The 15,239-nt window shown below is 54.7% G+C and overlaps 1 protein-coding gene across 2 annotated transcripts in view; it reads right to left on the bottom strand.

Moving 5' to 3' along the window:
- PTCH1 (patched 1) overlaps positions 1–14,328 on the bottom strand; it is a 72,351-nt gene extending 58,023 nt beyond the window's left edge. The window contains exons 1-2 of one of the 2 annotated variants that reach the window (XM_050913489.1): positions 14,115–14,328; positions 5,706–5,898 (exon numbers count right to left, since the gene is read on the bottom strand). In XM_050913489.1, coding sequence (XP_050769446.1) covers positions 5,706–5,898; positions 14,115–14,177 — 256 coding nt within the window. In that variant the 5' untranslated portion in view covers positions 14,178–14,328. Of the gene's footprint in view, positions 1–5,705; positions 5,899–7,521; positions 7,954–14,114 lie in introns of those variants that run through there. The other variant, XM_050913488.1, reaches the window with a different exon arrangement.
- Between the last annotated feature and the right edge of the window lie 911 nt (positions 14,329–15,239).

Raw genomic sequence — 15,239 nt, 5'->3', positions numbered from 1 at the left:
TGCTGCAGCTTTGTACAGGCGTAAAGGCCTGGCTACACTGAAGTCATTCCAAGTTCTGCCACTACATTCAGTGAGTTCAGGATTTCACCCTTTACCTTCTCAATGACCAAAGAATGGTCACATGTAATACCTTAATTAAAACTCTTATAGATGAAAGAGGAATTTTAAACACTGAAGCTGTTTTTTTTTTTTGATGTACGAGCTTTTCAGCAAGGAAGCACCAACTCTGAGCAGTGATGTGGACACCTGTCAAGATGGAACTTAACAGAGACCTCCAGTGATTTCGAATTTAATAGCAGGCCCTTGAAAGATGACAATCAAACATCCATATAACTAAAACCTTTAAACATCTTTTTCTTAACAACTTTCAATATACGAGAACAGGGAGTTCAATTTCACAGGAATGTAACACCCACTGTCCTGATGTTTTTACCCACAAACATCACGTAAAGCTTAAATATTGGAATTTGATGTTATTTTTCAAAACAGAAGCATGGACTGAAATACTCTTCCATTTTGACCAGTAAACGTTAAAAAGAGTATGTTACCCAGGTGACCATCCTTCAGCCGTCATGGGGAAACACCACTGCTACTTTCCCATTTGAGAAACCACATAATAAATAATCATACTTAATTCAAACAAAACAGTGGACTTGGAAATTTTCCAGATGAACACCTTTCAATGAACTTTCAATACACACTGAGGAACGCAACACAGTGCAAGACAGTATTCAGAGGTAAGTAAGCTCTTATGTCACCTGATCCATATGAAACTAATGGATTTGGTGATGTGATCAGAGACAACCCCCCATATGTCACACAGCCTACCAACACCCCACCTCAGATTCACCAGCAGAGGAACTTCTGCTCTTCTGCCACCTACACTGTGTCGATGTGGTGATGCAGGTGGCAGCACATCTCAAACAGTACTACTCCACTGCTGTGCACAAACGTGCATGTTTGTGGCAGAACGGAATTATACCCGACTGGGTCAATTCCTGCTAACTGTATTCAAACGAAACATGTTACTCTAGCCCACTCACATAAATTTGTCTCCTTGAAACACCAAATTCACAAAGATCTGTTCCTTTACTATTCTTTTTTGTTTCTCCAAAGAATACTAGTGTAAAGTTAACTGATGCCTTAGGCAGAACTTAAAAGTAACTTTCCTCTCCACCCACACTTGATCTTGCAGGGTTAAGCAAACTGAGAATCTGTGGAAATAACACTGGTTCCTGCATCATTCTCACCCTTTCCTCATTTTCACCTCATTCTTATGCTGCACAGGTAGATTAACGTATTTTAAGATGTGTCAGCCATAAATACTACAGCAACTTGATTTTTGCCCCTTTAAAAGGAAACAATACTAGACATAGCTCTAATCTTCACTTACAAACTGTTTCTGCCATACGCACTCAGTCCCAATTCACTTACAATTAGAACACGCTCACTTTGTTCCAAGTACCAAAGCTGAACTATGTTGCTACTGAGGCATTTTGTTTTCCCTGCAGGATGTCCTATCGCTACCTGTATCACCCACCCTCTTCCTTCAAACTGGCTTAAAGAAGAGGCTTTGCACGTTAGAGCTTGGTTAGCTTTGCAAAGACGGCTACTTAAAGAGGGAAAGGTTTGACTGAGCTACAGCTAGTGCAAAAAGTGCAGAAAGCAGGAAAGGAAGGAAAGAACACCATGATCTTCAACCTCTTAGAGAAGAAAAAGTAATGAAGAAAGTGAACGGGAAAAAAATCCCAAGACAATGGTGACATGAAATGAATTATCCAGCAACAAGACCAGACCATCTCTCCCCTTATGAGCTGCTCCAATTAACACCATTCAAGGCATTGCAGTAGCCAAATTTCAAGCTCCACTTAACAGAACCTTCTCTGGAGCCACAAAACTACCCTCTTTCAGAAGCAGAGGCTGTGAATTTACATGTGTGACTGCTGTTCACACACAGGGTCTTAGAGTGCCTATTAGAGTGGTAGCAAAAACCATAACCAGTTATGGGCATGATTTCTTTTCCATCCAGAGTACTTTCTAGTTATGAATGGATGTTTCTAAAAGCACATCTGTGTCCAACAAAATTCAGTCACAGAGGAAATCAATGCAAAGCCCTTTTTGTTCTCTCAAGGGCGTACGATGCATAAAGATGCTAAACAGTCTCCACAACTCCAGTATGCATGGACACCCACATACAGCAGTTCAACTAAAGCTGAATGGCTGTGGATAACAGAACTGCCATTAAAATGCCAGTCCAGAATTTGTTTGCCCAAGAAACTAAAACAAGCATCCTCCAGTAGCAAGGTATGCACATGGGAATGACAGACCTGCTGATGGGCTGAGGGGAAACAGGTATGTATCCCAGTCAAAGATGCCAGAGCACCAGACTACAAGACAGGCGCACAGACTGAGAGCATACCGTGGGACACACAGTAATAACTGAAGTGCTCTGAACAGCAGCCAGAGGAGGATTGTGTTTAAAAAAAAAAACTAAAAAAAATAAATTAAAAAAAAGCTACTCTACAACACTTAGTGCCAAGAAACAAGCTGAGAGGAAAGCCACTTTGGTATCAGGAGGCTCAGAGAAGGCCAAGAGTGCTGGCACAAATTCTGAAGGAGGAAGACTACTGCAGGAAAACTGAAAGAATGATGTTTTGGAGATCTGTTTTTCTTTTTCTCTCTTTGAAAGTTTGCCTACCAGGTGGGTTTCTAAACTTCTTATGTAAATATTTCAGCCATAACAGCTTCAGGCCCAGACTACTCATCATTCATCTTGGAATGTGAATGGTCTTAAAACTCATTCAAACTTCAATTCACTATTTTTAATTAATTGTGTTATGGTTTTAAAGCAACCGTTTACTTCCAGCAAACTTCAGTGCTGTATTATGTTCCATGCTCCATGGTGTTCAGAAATACACCATACAAAATCAGTCTCTTAATGTAAATACTGCCAATTTATTCAGCAGTAATAACTGTAAAAAGCTTCAGTAGCAAATCAAAACTGTTACTTGAAATATATTTCAAGTAATCTACCATATTTGGCCAACATTGCTCTGTTCATTCAAACTCAGGGCAATTCAGCCACTGCTTCTACTAAAAGAAACCTTGACCTAAAGGGTCCCTTAGTATAATAACCTCCATGGAGTGTACTTTAAAGCTGTTAGGACCAGGTGCATACAATCACAGAAAAACAAGTTTGGTCACTGCTTTCCACTTCCGCATAGGAAGAACAGCATTTTCCATACTATCTCTTTCTATACCTGTTCCATCTCAAATTCTCACTATGTACTTCTGTCTGTAGTTTAGCAACAGAAATATGCGACTGCTATTTGTTAGGTTTATTTGTATAACACCCTGGCTCACAAGCGGAACATTTACAAAGTCTCTACCAAGAAAGCACATTTTAGCAAGCTCTTTTGTGTAGATGGTCACGTAGTGCTAGAACAGGAAGACTAGAAGTTAATTTAAATTAAATCCAGAATATTTTATTTCATCTTAATTAACTAGCCTTTTTTTGCAATCTAGAAATGCAAGGGTTTCTAAATGCAGGGTTTTAATCCATTTTTTTACATTATTTAATTCTGACACAAAAACTAAACTCAATGGATGTGAAATTACACAGGTCAACTCTGTACAACCAGCTGCATTATGAATTCGTCTTGGCCATAAAAACCTCAGAGATCAATTTCAACTAGATTTTATACCAGGGACCTTCCCCCCCTCCATGAAGCAATAATGACATGACAAGAGGTCAGTGCAGCAACTGACCTAAGTGGCTATTTTGCAAATCATATTTTTTCCTTGAGAATTGCATTTTTACTGCTGGTCCAGTCATACAGGCATCGTCAGCAAGTAGTTTCTTGGTATTACACAGTTACAAAAAGCAGGTGGCATTAATGGGATGGGATCACCCTTCCAAGTCAGTGAACCCCAGTAATATCAGGATAACAAACCTCAGGGAAGCATGCTGTATGGAACTGCAATCATGTATTATTTACCACACACTTACAGAAAAGCAGAGACAAAACACGTATGAGTAAAAATTGACAAAAGAAACTGCCACAACCACCTCACAAGGACTTAAAAAAAAGAGTGGAGAAAAAAAGGTTGTTCACAATAATTTGCATTAGTATTTAAGGTACACAGGTCCTAGTGACCAGTACAGACTCTGAATGCACGTCTCTGTCTGTGGATGGGATCCTGCACTGCCTGCTCTGTTTCTCAGGGCTGTTGGCAGCAGATCTCATCATATTTTGGGCTCCTGGACTACAAGGACCAAAAAAAGTTCAGTCAGTAACACATTATTTTCCAAAACAGAAAAACCAATACTCGCTAAATGACCCGGGAACCTCATCCTAGACCCCAATATGGCTGTCACTGCAAGGATGGAATCTGGTCCTATATGCTCTAATTCATCCATAGGGCAGGACAGACCACCTTCATAACAGCCACTAACTTTGTTTGCACTCTGCACTGGCTTTTCGACATACGCACATACAGAGAGCTATTTAGTAATGATTATTTATGCAGCCTTCCATATTAACTTTTATAAGCCAAATTCTGCTGCAAGCGACTTCAACATAAACCCAGAGTAACTACTGCAGTCAAGGAACTCTGTTTTCACGTCAACCGAGCTAAGGGGGGATGTGATGCTAAGCAAATAATATTTTCCCCCTGGGGGGGGAACACCAAAAAACCAAAACCAAAAACCCCGGCAGCCTGGAGCCGTGCCTCTCAGAGCGGGGCAACCCGCCCGGGCTGGCTGCCCCACTCCCTGAGGGACACACAGGGCCTGCGAAAGGGGCGCTGGCAACGCCGCTCTGCCCACCCCACACCTCCCCGTGTTTTTGTCCGGGGTGGGGGGTGTCTGTTTCGAAGGGCAGCCCGCGAAGCCCCGGCCCCCCGGTACCGCTCCTCTCCTTTACCAAGCCTGCCCTCCTACGCCGGCGCCTTCGGGCTGGGCCTGGAGCGTCGGGCACTGCCCGCGGCCACCTCGCTACCGGCGGCCGCGGCCGGCCAGGCCCCGCTTCGCCTCGGCAGCCTTTCCGTTTTTTTGGTTTTTTTTTTTTGTCCTCTCCCTTCTTTTTTATTTTTTTCCCCCTTTTTTTTTTTTTTACCTTGAGACAAACGCTCCCCCCCACAGTTGAAAGCTGTCCAAAAAACAGGACCACACACAGGCACCCGCCCCGCCGCGCCGCGCTCCTCGCCGCCCGCCCCCTCCCCGCCGCGGGCGCACGCACTCCCAAAATGGCGGAGGGCGCCTCCAGGCAGCGCGGCTGCCCCCCACCGCCGACGGGGACGCAGAGACCCGTCGCCCGCAGCCTTTCCGCACGGAGAGACGGGCCAGAGGCGGGGACGCGGGCAGGCTGGGGGCGGCCTGGGCCGGCGCCCCCGCGGAGCGCACGGCCTGCCGCCGCGGCCCCCCGCGGGCGGAGAAGTGGTACGCGCCGCCCGGGGCCGCGCGCCCCGGCCCAACGCCCGCCGCCCGCCTCGACAACTGCCCGCCCAACCGCCCCGCCGGCTTCCCCGCCGGCAGCCCGGCCCCCGCCGGCGGCAGGCCCTCCCCGGCATGTGGAGCGGCTCCCTCAGCGCAAACGTACGCACGCACGCACTCCAGCCTCCGCCGCTCAAGCCGACTTTACCCGGCCGGCCAGGCGGGGAGGGAGGGGCGGCAGCAGAGAGAGAGAGAGGGACCCCGGACTTACCTTCCACCCACAGCTCCTCCACGTTGGTTTCGAGGTTAGCTGCCCTTAATCCTACAGCGAAAGCCCCAAATATGAGGAGGCCGACAACCAAAAACTTCCCGCAGTTTTTCTGAATGTAACAGCCCAGTTTAAACAACAGTCTCTGAAACTTTGCTCGCAGCCACAGCGGCGCTTTCCGTCCCGTCGCCTTCCCCTGCAAGGCAAGAAGAGGTCAGTAGTTGAGGGGCTGCGGCAGGCTGCCAGGCGCGCACCTCCTCGCCCAGGGGCACGCGGGAGAGCCCCCTCCCCACCCCCCCCCCCCCAGCCCTCCCACGAGCGAGACAGCTCGTGCCCCTCGGGGCGCACTCCCACGCAGCGTCCCTGGGAGTAAGGACGGAGCACCGCGAGCGGCTCAAGCGGGCATCCTTCCGGCAAGGGCCCTCGCCCCACGGCCCGGCCGGGCAGCCGCCCTTGGGGGCGTGCATGGGCCAAGATGTACCTGCCGGTAGCCCTCCTCGCCCCAGACCCAGACGCAGGTTGCGGGTGACGCCGCCGCATCAGACCCCCGCGCCCTCGCCTGTGCTGCCCACCACGCTCTTCTCGCGCCCGAGGCACCGCCAAGCCGCTCAGGCGGCAAAGCATTCGCGCTGGCGAGACCCGTGGCTCCAGGGCAGAAGTAACCACTTCTGATTAACCTCAGCAGCCACAAGAAAGAAAAAAGTCCCTTTTCCTGTTCTCCTTAGACCTCGGGGGGGGGGATATGGCTAGTGGTGACGGAGAGCTAGTTGGTAGTAGTTTGCTGCCGTTTCCCCCATTCCCAGCTCCTAGCAGGAGTTTGGTGCTGAGGCAGAACCCACGTGGTGAGCAGCGCTGTAAGATCAGAAGTAATTCATTTCCATAGAGTTTGGAGACGCTGTGTGATCTGAATTAGGAAGTAGAGCAGCCATCTGTAAGTTACGACAATATTTGTGAACGGAAGAGGGCAGCCACATGGATTTTTTTTTTTTTTTTCCTCCTCCTTTCCCCCTTCTTACAAAGCCTAGAAATCCGCTCCCTGAAGTGAAACCATCCCTGCAGCAAGGCAGCTTTTCGAGGTTGTTTACTTTGAACATTTTTTGGCCGGCGGAGATTGGCGGCCGGGGCCGTCCCTCCGCCCCGCCCGGGCCGGGCTTGCGGGGCGCTCCGGCACCTCCAGCCCTTCCCCGCCAACAATACCGCCGCCGCTCCGCGGGGACCGGCGCGACCTGCGCGGCGGAGTTAAGGTGGCAATTTGTTTACGGCCCTCGCTTCCCCTCCGACCGCCGGGGGAAGAAAACCGCTGCAAGCTCTCTCTGCTGGGGGACCCCCTCTCCGAGGGCAGTCGCCGTGCCGGCGCTCGGCGGAGAACTTCACAAAAGCACAACTTCTGCCAAGAAAGCGGCCGCCCGCTTTCTCCCCCGTCCCGGCCGGGAGCGGGTGTTGCCGAGGTCGCTACGAGGGGATGGAGAGGCGGAAAGGAAGCCGCGGGGGAGCGGGCGAGCGGGCCCGGGGCTAGCCGGAGGGAGGCCGGGAGCGAGCTGAGGCTGTCTCGGGAAACTTAAGCAGAGGAGTGCTCCGCAGCGCAAGCACGCACCAGGGCAGGCACAGGCGAGAAGGGAGGGAAGGAGGGCACTCTCTCCCGCACTGAAGAGTCACAGACGTCCCTCTCTTTTTCCCAGCATTTTATTGGTGGCTGTTTCATTTCCATCTCCTCCTTCCACCCCCGCGAGAAAACACACCACCCCCCTCCTCCCCCGCCGAAAAACAGCGCTAGCACTAGCGTGTATCTCTGGAAAAAAGAGTGAGAGATTGAATGCACCTTTGAGATCTGCTCCAAGGCGAAAGCCGCATCGCAGTAGCTTGGCCGCTGCAGATACTCCCGGTCGGGCGCCGCGGCGCGCCGATTCCCTCCGGTCCTTCGCCGCCTCCCGCCGCCGCTCCTCGCCGCCCGGCCGGGGTGGCCGCCGCCGCCCGCACTGCTGCTGTTCTCCGGCTCCGACGCGTTACCGGCCGAGGCCATGTTGCCGCCGCCGGCGGGACGGGGGAGCTGGCGCTGCCGCCGCCGCCGCGGCGGGGCCCGGGGGCCCGGGGGCGCGGCGGGGCCGCGGGGGGCTGGCGGCGCTGCGGGCCGCGGGCTGCTGCTGCTGCTGCTGCGGGGGCTGCCGCCACCGCCGCTGCTGCTGCTGCTGGGGCTGCTGCGGCGCGGCCGCCTCACGCGGGGCGCGGGGCGGCGGCTGCCGCCGCGGCCGCTCCGGCCGAGTCGCTCCCCGCGCCTCCCATTGCCACATCGCGCGCGGACCCCGAGCTGCAGGCGGCCGCTCCCCGCGCCCGGCGAGGGCGGGCGGGCGGGCGGGCGCGACCCCCGGGCCCCCCCGGCTGCCGCCGCCGCCGCCGCGCTGTCCTCCGCTCCCGTGGAAATCGCCTCCTCCGGCCGCCGCTGCCTCCGGGAAGCCGCTGTCCGCGGCGGCGCTCAGCGACGGCGGCGCGGCGGCGGCGCGGCGGGCCGCGCCGGCTGCTGCTGCTGCTGCTGCTGCTGCTGCTGCTGCGCTGCCTGGCCGCGCTGCACCATCCTGCCTCAGCGCCGGGGTGCTTCCCGCGGGCCGCGGGGCCGGCGGGGCTGCGCGGTCGGCCTCGCCGCGGCGGCGGGCGGCCGGCTGCCTGGCGCTCTCCCCCGGCGTGTGCGCGGCAGCACCGAGCTGCAGCCCCTCGGCTCAAGAGATGAGATGAAGAAGAAAAAAAGGACTCTCTCCATTTGGATAAAGAGGAGGAGGGGTGGGAGGGGGGGGGGGGAGTATGAGAGGAGAGAGAGCGAGAGAGGGAGAGGGAGAAAAAAAAAAAGGAGCTGAAAGCCCGCCCCGGGGCTGTCAGATGGCTTGGGTTTCTGCGAGGCGATTGGCTCGGGGAGGGCAGAAATTACTCAGCAAACATGACTATTATTAGCTGCTTAGCAACAGCTCACCAAAGTAGAGAGACCACCCAGGCCGGCAACCCTTGTGTGTGCATCTCCAGCTTCAGGGGGAGCCTTAAAGAGATCCAGCCTTCTTTGCATGCAATACTTCCATTAAGGAATGCCTTCCCCCCCTTTCTTCTTCGTTTTCTTTTCAAGAAAGTTTTCTCCCTTTTTTTTCCGTCCGGGATGCTTGCGGACAAATACACGCGCGGAACTTTCTCGCCATCGACATACAGAAATACATTTTTCCCTTTTAAAAAAGAGAGGGAAACGGGGGTAAAGCAGCATTAAACGATTTCTAAAGCCCTTAAAAGAAAATCCTTTTAGAGGCACCTTGGCTTCAAGCTGCAACAAATACTGGGAGGTCCGAGCTGAATTCCCAGGCTTGCAGAAATAATGACAGGGTGGTGGATACTGCGGTAGAAAGTGCCAGATTTTTCTCCCTCTCTCTTTCTTTTTTAACTAAAGAGGAGACTTAGTTCCTTGCAAGAAAACCACTCCGTCCAGTTAGAAAAACACAATGAAAACTTAACACTTGAGGGATTTAAAGCCGCGCAGTAGCTAGCCTGTTTCAACTTAGGGCTCATTCTTTAACTGAAACCTGAGGAAAGCCAATTTTAATATGTTTTTAGTGTAGAAGTCCATGAAACGCAGCCTGCCTGGCCGCGCTAAACACTTCTTGAACTATACGCGATTGTTTACTTTTTTGGCACCGCTTCTCCCCGTCTCTGTTCATTGAGAATCAGCCATTAATTGCTGCCGTTACAGCTGCGCGCATTCCCCCCAGCCCCGGGGCTGCGCGCCCCGGCCCCCAGCGCGGCTCCCCGCGGAGGCTCCGCGCCCCGGCGGACCTCCGTGCGCACTGGCGCGGAGGGCAGCGGGAAAACTCGCCGCTCCGCTCCGCGCCCGGCCCCGGGAGGCGCTTTGGGGGGGGCTGCCCCCCAGCAGGGCGGCTGCTGCGCGCCCGCGGAGGAGCGCGGCTGTAACGCGCGCCCGCTGTGCGTTCATTGCGGGGAAAAAAGAAATACAGAGAAAAAGAGCGGAGTGTGGGGACCCGGGGTGCGAGGGGCGGCCCCGGCAGCCCCCTGCCCGGTGCGGTGTCCCGCCCGCCAAGCCCGCGGGCACCGCGCACCTCTCCCTTCAGCCCCGCCACGCGTGTGCCCGGGGCGGCGGTCGTGGGCAAAACCCCCGAGCCCCTGGGCACTGCCAGCGCCCTCCTACCCTCGGCGGGGCTGGCGTGCACCGGCGGTGGGGCCGCCCCGGCCGAGCTCCAGACACACAGCCCCGGCGCCGGCAGCGGGGGCAGGCAGCGCCCCCGGGGCCGGGGCCGCCGGCGGGAGCGGGCTGCGCACCGCACCGCCCGTGCGGAGGCTCTCTTCGTGAAACTACCTGGAGGCACCCACGGAGAGGGGTTTCCCAGGGTCACAGCCGCCGGTGAGGGGGTCCCCCTTTCTTTTCCTCTCCCTCCCACCTCCATGTTTCCCACACTGGGAAACCTGCCTCCGTGAAGGTCCGGCCCTGTGCTCCCCACGGGACTGTCTCCAGGAAAGCTGCTGGGAGCAGCAAGCTGTCGCGCACGCACACGTAGGTGCATACATACGGGAGAAGCAAACGTAAAGGGGCTGGAGGTGCAGGTTGTTTTCTGTTGGAGGCTGAAACCCGCACCTGGGATGCAGTCGGCCACCTCCAATTCAAGTTTCCGCTTGGGAAAGTGACCGTCCATCTCGCTAGGAACTGGTGTGCCACTGCTCCTGCCCCCGCTCAACCTCACCGGGTCTGATGGGGTGGCAGGGCTGGGGGATGGGGAAAGAAGGGATGGGTGGAGAGGCGTTTTGGTTCAGCCTCCCAGCAGGCTCCAACACCGGGGAAGAGTGTCCCTTCAAGCACCTCGAGCCCCCAGAGCTGCCCTGCCTGCCTCCTGCCTGCTCGGCTTCACACAATAGCCCAGCGCCCGTCCTCGCTCCTGGTTCCAAAACTCAGTCTGAAGACTCAAATTTAACAAGCGCTATCTTAATCTCCCCTCTCTCCCTGTGGTCTGGAGGGATTTTTTTTTTTTTTTTTAAAGCATACACAAGAGATGAATTACTGCAGGGATCTAATTGGCCTTGTTTCTGTATTTTTTTTTTCCCTTAAGGAAGAAGTGTCAGTGTAAAAGTCTCCACTTGGGTGGTCAGAGCAGTGGCTGCCCCCAGTTTGCCTCATAGCTGATGCCTTCGTGCTACATTCCTGGCGATAATGTTGTTCCTAATCAATCTGCCCTTATTTACATTTGTAAGCACTGCTGGCTGTGATATGCATGCCCTGTGTGTGCAACTGCTCCTCCACACCAAGGGCTTTTTCCGTCTTCAGGATCCCACAGATTTCTTATCTCAGGCCTGCCCTGTGGTGAAGGCCTGGGAAGGTGTCTCCTTGCGTAGAGCGGCTGCAGTCTGCAACCTTTTATACCTGCTCCTCCCGATTCCTGGACAGCCAGGGCTGGCGTACAAGAATCTCAGGGCTTTGGTCATAGTGGCTTCATTTTGTAATGCTGTGCCTCTTAATTAGGTCACTCTTGTGCTCATAACCCCGAATACTGCAGAGCTTCACACTTCCTCTAGCCAGATGAGGGATGAAATCCAATAGAGGTTAACAATGGGTAACAGGTATTTACACTGATTTTACTTTAACACATTTTTCCAGGTCGCTCATCGCCTGTGGACACACCACCAAGAGCATTGCACTGCTGGAGCATCTGGTTACCTGAATAAAGAAACGTCGCGGAAATAAAGCGCCAGCACTTTGGCTTCCTTTTGTAGGGGCTACAAGAGAGCTGACCATGGCAGAAGAAGGACTTGCGGGAAAATAACCTGTCTATTTTGTCTGTTCCCTCAATTTGTTGTCTCTCACACACGTTTTCATCGCGCAAGGGCGCGGGTCTGCCTCGGCCCTGAGCTCCACAGGCATGCCTGACGCTGGCTTTGACATCAGATAAGGCCACAGGGCAGCACCTTCACGGGGTTTGGCAGAGCAGCCCGAGCCTCTCCGTTTCTACACGTACTGCCCCGCTTGCCACCGGGCAGGCGGGGGTTGCAGTCCGGGGGCGGCGGCGCGCAGCGGGGAGCCGCTCCGCAGGGCAGCGCCGCCGCGCAGCGCCCGCGCCTGGGGAAGGAGGCGGCGGCACGAAGCTAGCCCTCTCCCCCTCCTCAGCCCTGGAAGAAAGGGAACTGCTCGAGCCAACTTGTCAAAATAATGCGGCTAATTACCCCTGATCTCCTTTAATGGAAAGCTGCTCTGCACGCCACAAAGGAGCAAATGAGGGATCTACAGCACCAACCCAGGAGCGCTGGCATTTTCTTCCGCTGAGGGCTGCGGTGAAATGTGCCTCCAGAGGAGCCTCCGAGGTTTCTGCGCTCCTCCCGCGCAGCAGCGGACTCCCAGGGGAGGACCAGAGCGCCCGGGGAGCTGCGGAGGACAGCGGCGGGAGCAGCAGCCCTCTCCCTCTAAAAGCTGGAGGACATCCCAGCCCTAGCAGACCTTGTCATATTCCGCGAGGGGCTTTAGCTCTATAAACCCAAGTCGTCCTCAAAACAGATTCTTTTGCTGGCAAAATGCCCTGCCACTTGCAGGACTTTAATGTGCATAGAGAGGGGAAAGTTACACTGAACAGTTTTTAGCCAGGCCGGACAACACGGGGTCTGTGTAAAGATAGAGCTCAAGTCTTGCATTTGGCAGAAGGCAGGGCATTCATTTTCATGATCTCTGCCATCGGGTCTTGCGGGAAAAAAAGCTCAGCGACACGATCTCTTTGACCCACTGCTGGAGCAACAAATTTATTAGAGATATAGGCGTGAGAAATGAAAAGGAAGTAAAACAATTCAGGCTCATTGTATGTCTTTCTTTCATACTGCTAATCCGGTTTACACATCACGCCTACATGTCTCAATAGGGCTTTATACACTGTGGCAAAGGCAGAACAAAATAAAAGGTGTGTGTGAGTGCATGCGTGTGTGTGCATGTGTGTGTGAAATAAGGATAAAAACAGAGAAGCCCAGGACATTTCAATTCAGAGTGGGCTGCCAGTTCAATATCTACCGGCTCTTGAAAGCAAACAGATTTTAAAGGATTCCTCTGCCTCCCCCTCCCTCCTCAGCCCTAACATTTCTCAACAGTACTACCTCCTGTCCAGATACAGTGTCAGATTATAATCCAGACACACGATGACCCTAATAGCCCTAACCAGAAATTAGACACACCTATCAGACTGGTGCTGAAATGATGTGAGACCCTCTAACCAGGACTGGTAAATGCTATCTGGTTAGGAGGTGGCAGATACCCACCTTGGCTCCGACGTTTCTTTTAATACCACCCAGCGACACCAGACGTCTCCCCCATTCCCCTCCCCTCTTTTGCCCCCCCCCCCCCCCAGGCCTACCTCCCATACCGGGGCTAAGGCGGCGGCCAGGGGGAGATGTGTCACTGAACATCCTCTGGCCTCCAACCCCTGGGAGCAGTGGGACAACACGCACAAGATGGATGACAGAAGCGCTGTACTGGTCCGGATGGTGCCAGGTACCAACCACACGTGGAGTCCGATACTGGAGCTGCAGGCTGAAGCCACTGTTCAACTTAACCTAAGTCATACCATGTATTTCACTGCTGTACTTAGGGAGTGACTGTCCCTCCTTTTCTGTACAGCTATATGTTTTCAGCAGCTTCCACCAACTGTGGGCATTCCGTCTGAGTTGCAAAGAGAGGGAAAGGGCTCCTCAGTGCACCTCTTTTAAGAAGACCTATTTAGCTTTCCCAAGGGGAAAGAAGATGCAAACTGCATCTTCCCTGCGGCCCCTGTCCTACGGAGCGTGGCCCGAGAGGGGTTTCTGCTCCCCGCATGGCGGGCTGGTTGGACCACAGCTCACACAGGTGCCGAGATGCTGAGACCGGGGACCCGTTTGCAGTCCTCTGCGGGACTACGCAGAGTCACGGCAGGAGCGACTTCCCATCAGCGGCGAGTCCCCCCCGCGCCTCCCTACAAGGAGCTCCGAGCCGCAGCACCGCCAAGGCGCGGGGAGCCGGCCGGGCGAGGGGCAGAGCAGCGCCTGGCTCCGGGGGAGCCCCGCCGCCCCCTGCCCCCGCCGCCGGGGCCCGCACCGAGCCCCCGCCTCACCCTGCCCGGCCGTGCTCCGTGCTGCCGTCCCCGTTCGGGCCGGACCCGGCGGGCGGGAGCCGCAGCCCCGGTCCCCGGTCCCCCGGCACGGCGGAGGCCCCGGCCCCCCGGCGTAGCCCCGGCCTCCGACGGCTGGAGGGAGGCTCCCCCCGCCCCCTCCGCCAGCCCCGGGCCCCAGCCGCCAGCGGCTCCGGCGAGGGCCCGCGCAGCCCCTCCAATACCGCCCCGGCCCCCGCCCCACGCCCGGGCCCTGCCCGCTGGGTCCCGCGGCCCCCGGCCCCGCTGCCGCCCCGCCGTGGCCCCCCGGGGCTGCACCTACCATCGCTGCCCTTGCCGGAGCCGCTCCTGGGGAGCCGTGCTGGAGGGCTGGGTGCGCCCTCATTCACTGGCACTGACGGCTTGAATGGGACATCAGTGTTTTCTTCCTCTGTCCTCCTTTTTTCCTTTTCTCTTTTTCCCTTTTCTCTTTCTTTCTTTTCTTTTTCTTTTCTTTCTCTCTTTCTCTTTCTCTCTCTTTCTCTCTCCCCCCTTCTTTCCTTTCTTTCTTTCCTTTCTTTCCTTTCTTTCTTCCTTTCTTTCTTCCTTTCTCCTTTTAGTTCCTTCCTTCCTTCCTTCCTTCCTTCCTCCCTCCCTCCCTCCCTTCCTTCCTTCCTCTCTTCCTTCCTCCCTTCCTTCCCTCCCTTCTCCCTCTCCTCCTCCTTTTTTTTTTTTTTTTTACCCCAAAGGAACTGAAAGTGTAAAAAAATAACCCTCCTAGGTTGCAGGCATTCTGCAGAGTGCTGGAAAGCCTCACAATTACATGCCTGTTTCTATTAAGCAGCTCCATCGTCCTCCATGTGGGTGGTCTGGCTCTCAATAGGCAGGACCTGTCAGGGTCACGTGACGAACCCGCAAACGTTACCCCTTTACAATAAACTTTAGGGAAAAAAGCAAAGGCAGGGAGAGCCCCGTGCCGCCGGCCCGCCCCGCTGCCCCGGCCCCGCTGCCTCGGCCCCGGCCCCGGCCCCGCTGCTCCCCCGGCGCACAGCAGAGCGCACAGGTCTCCTTCAACCTCTGCCGTCCCTCCCTTCTCCCACCTTGGGTTTCAAGAGGAGGGAGACTGTGAAAGGTGCCAGGTGGTGGAATGCGGTTTCCTCGTCAAAAGAAATATATAGTTGGATGCGTAGGGAGAGGAGAGAGAAGCAGAGTTTTCTTCTGGCTGCTGAGCGCCCCGCACAGCACCTGATTTAGCATGTTTGGTTCTGAAAGGTTTATGCTCGTCCTGCTCATTTTTGCTAGAGGTCACTAGAAAGTCAGCTTTCAGGTGGTGAAGCAGCGCAATGCAAGAAAGTTAGCTCCAGTGAATAATACCTGAATGTTACCGGGGAAGAGCACAGCGATTTTCAAAAGCAACATTTTCTTGAATAGTTACAAACAGGATATAAACACTGCAGAAATTTACTAC

Source organism: Gymnogyps californianus, chromosome Z (genome assembly GCF_018139145.2).
Source record: "Gymnogyps californianus isolate 813 chromosome Z, ASM1813914v2, whole genome shotgun sequence".
Taxonomy (NCBI): Eukaryota; Metazoa; Chordata; class Aves; order Accipitriformes; family Cathartidae; genus Gymnogyps; species Gymnogyps californianus.
This window is presented reverse-complemented; position numbering and strand designations above follow the sequence as displayed.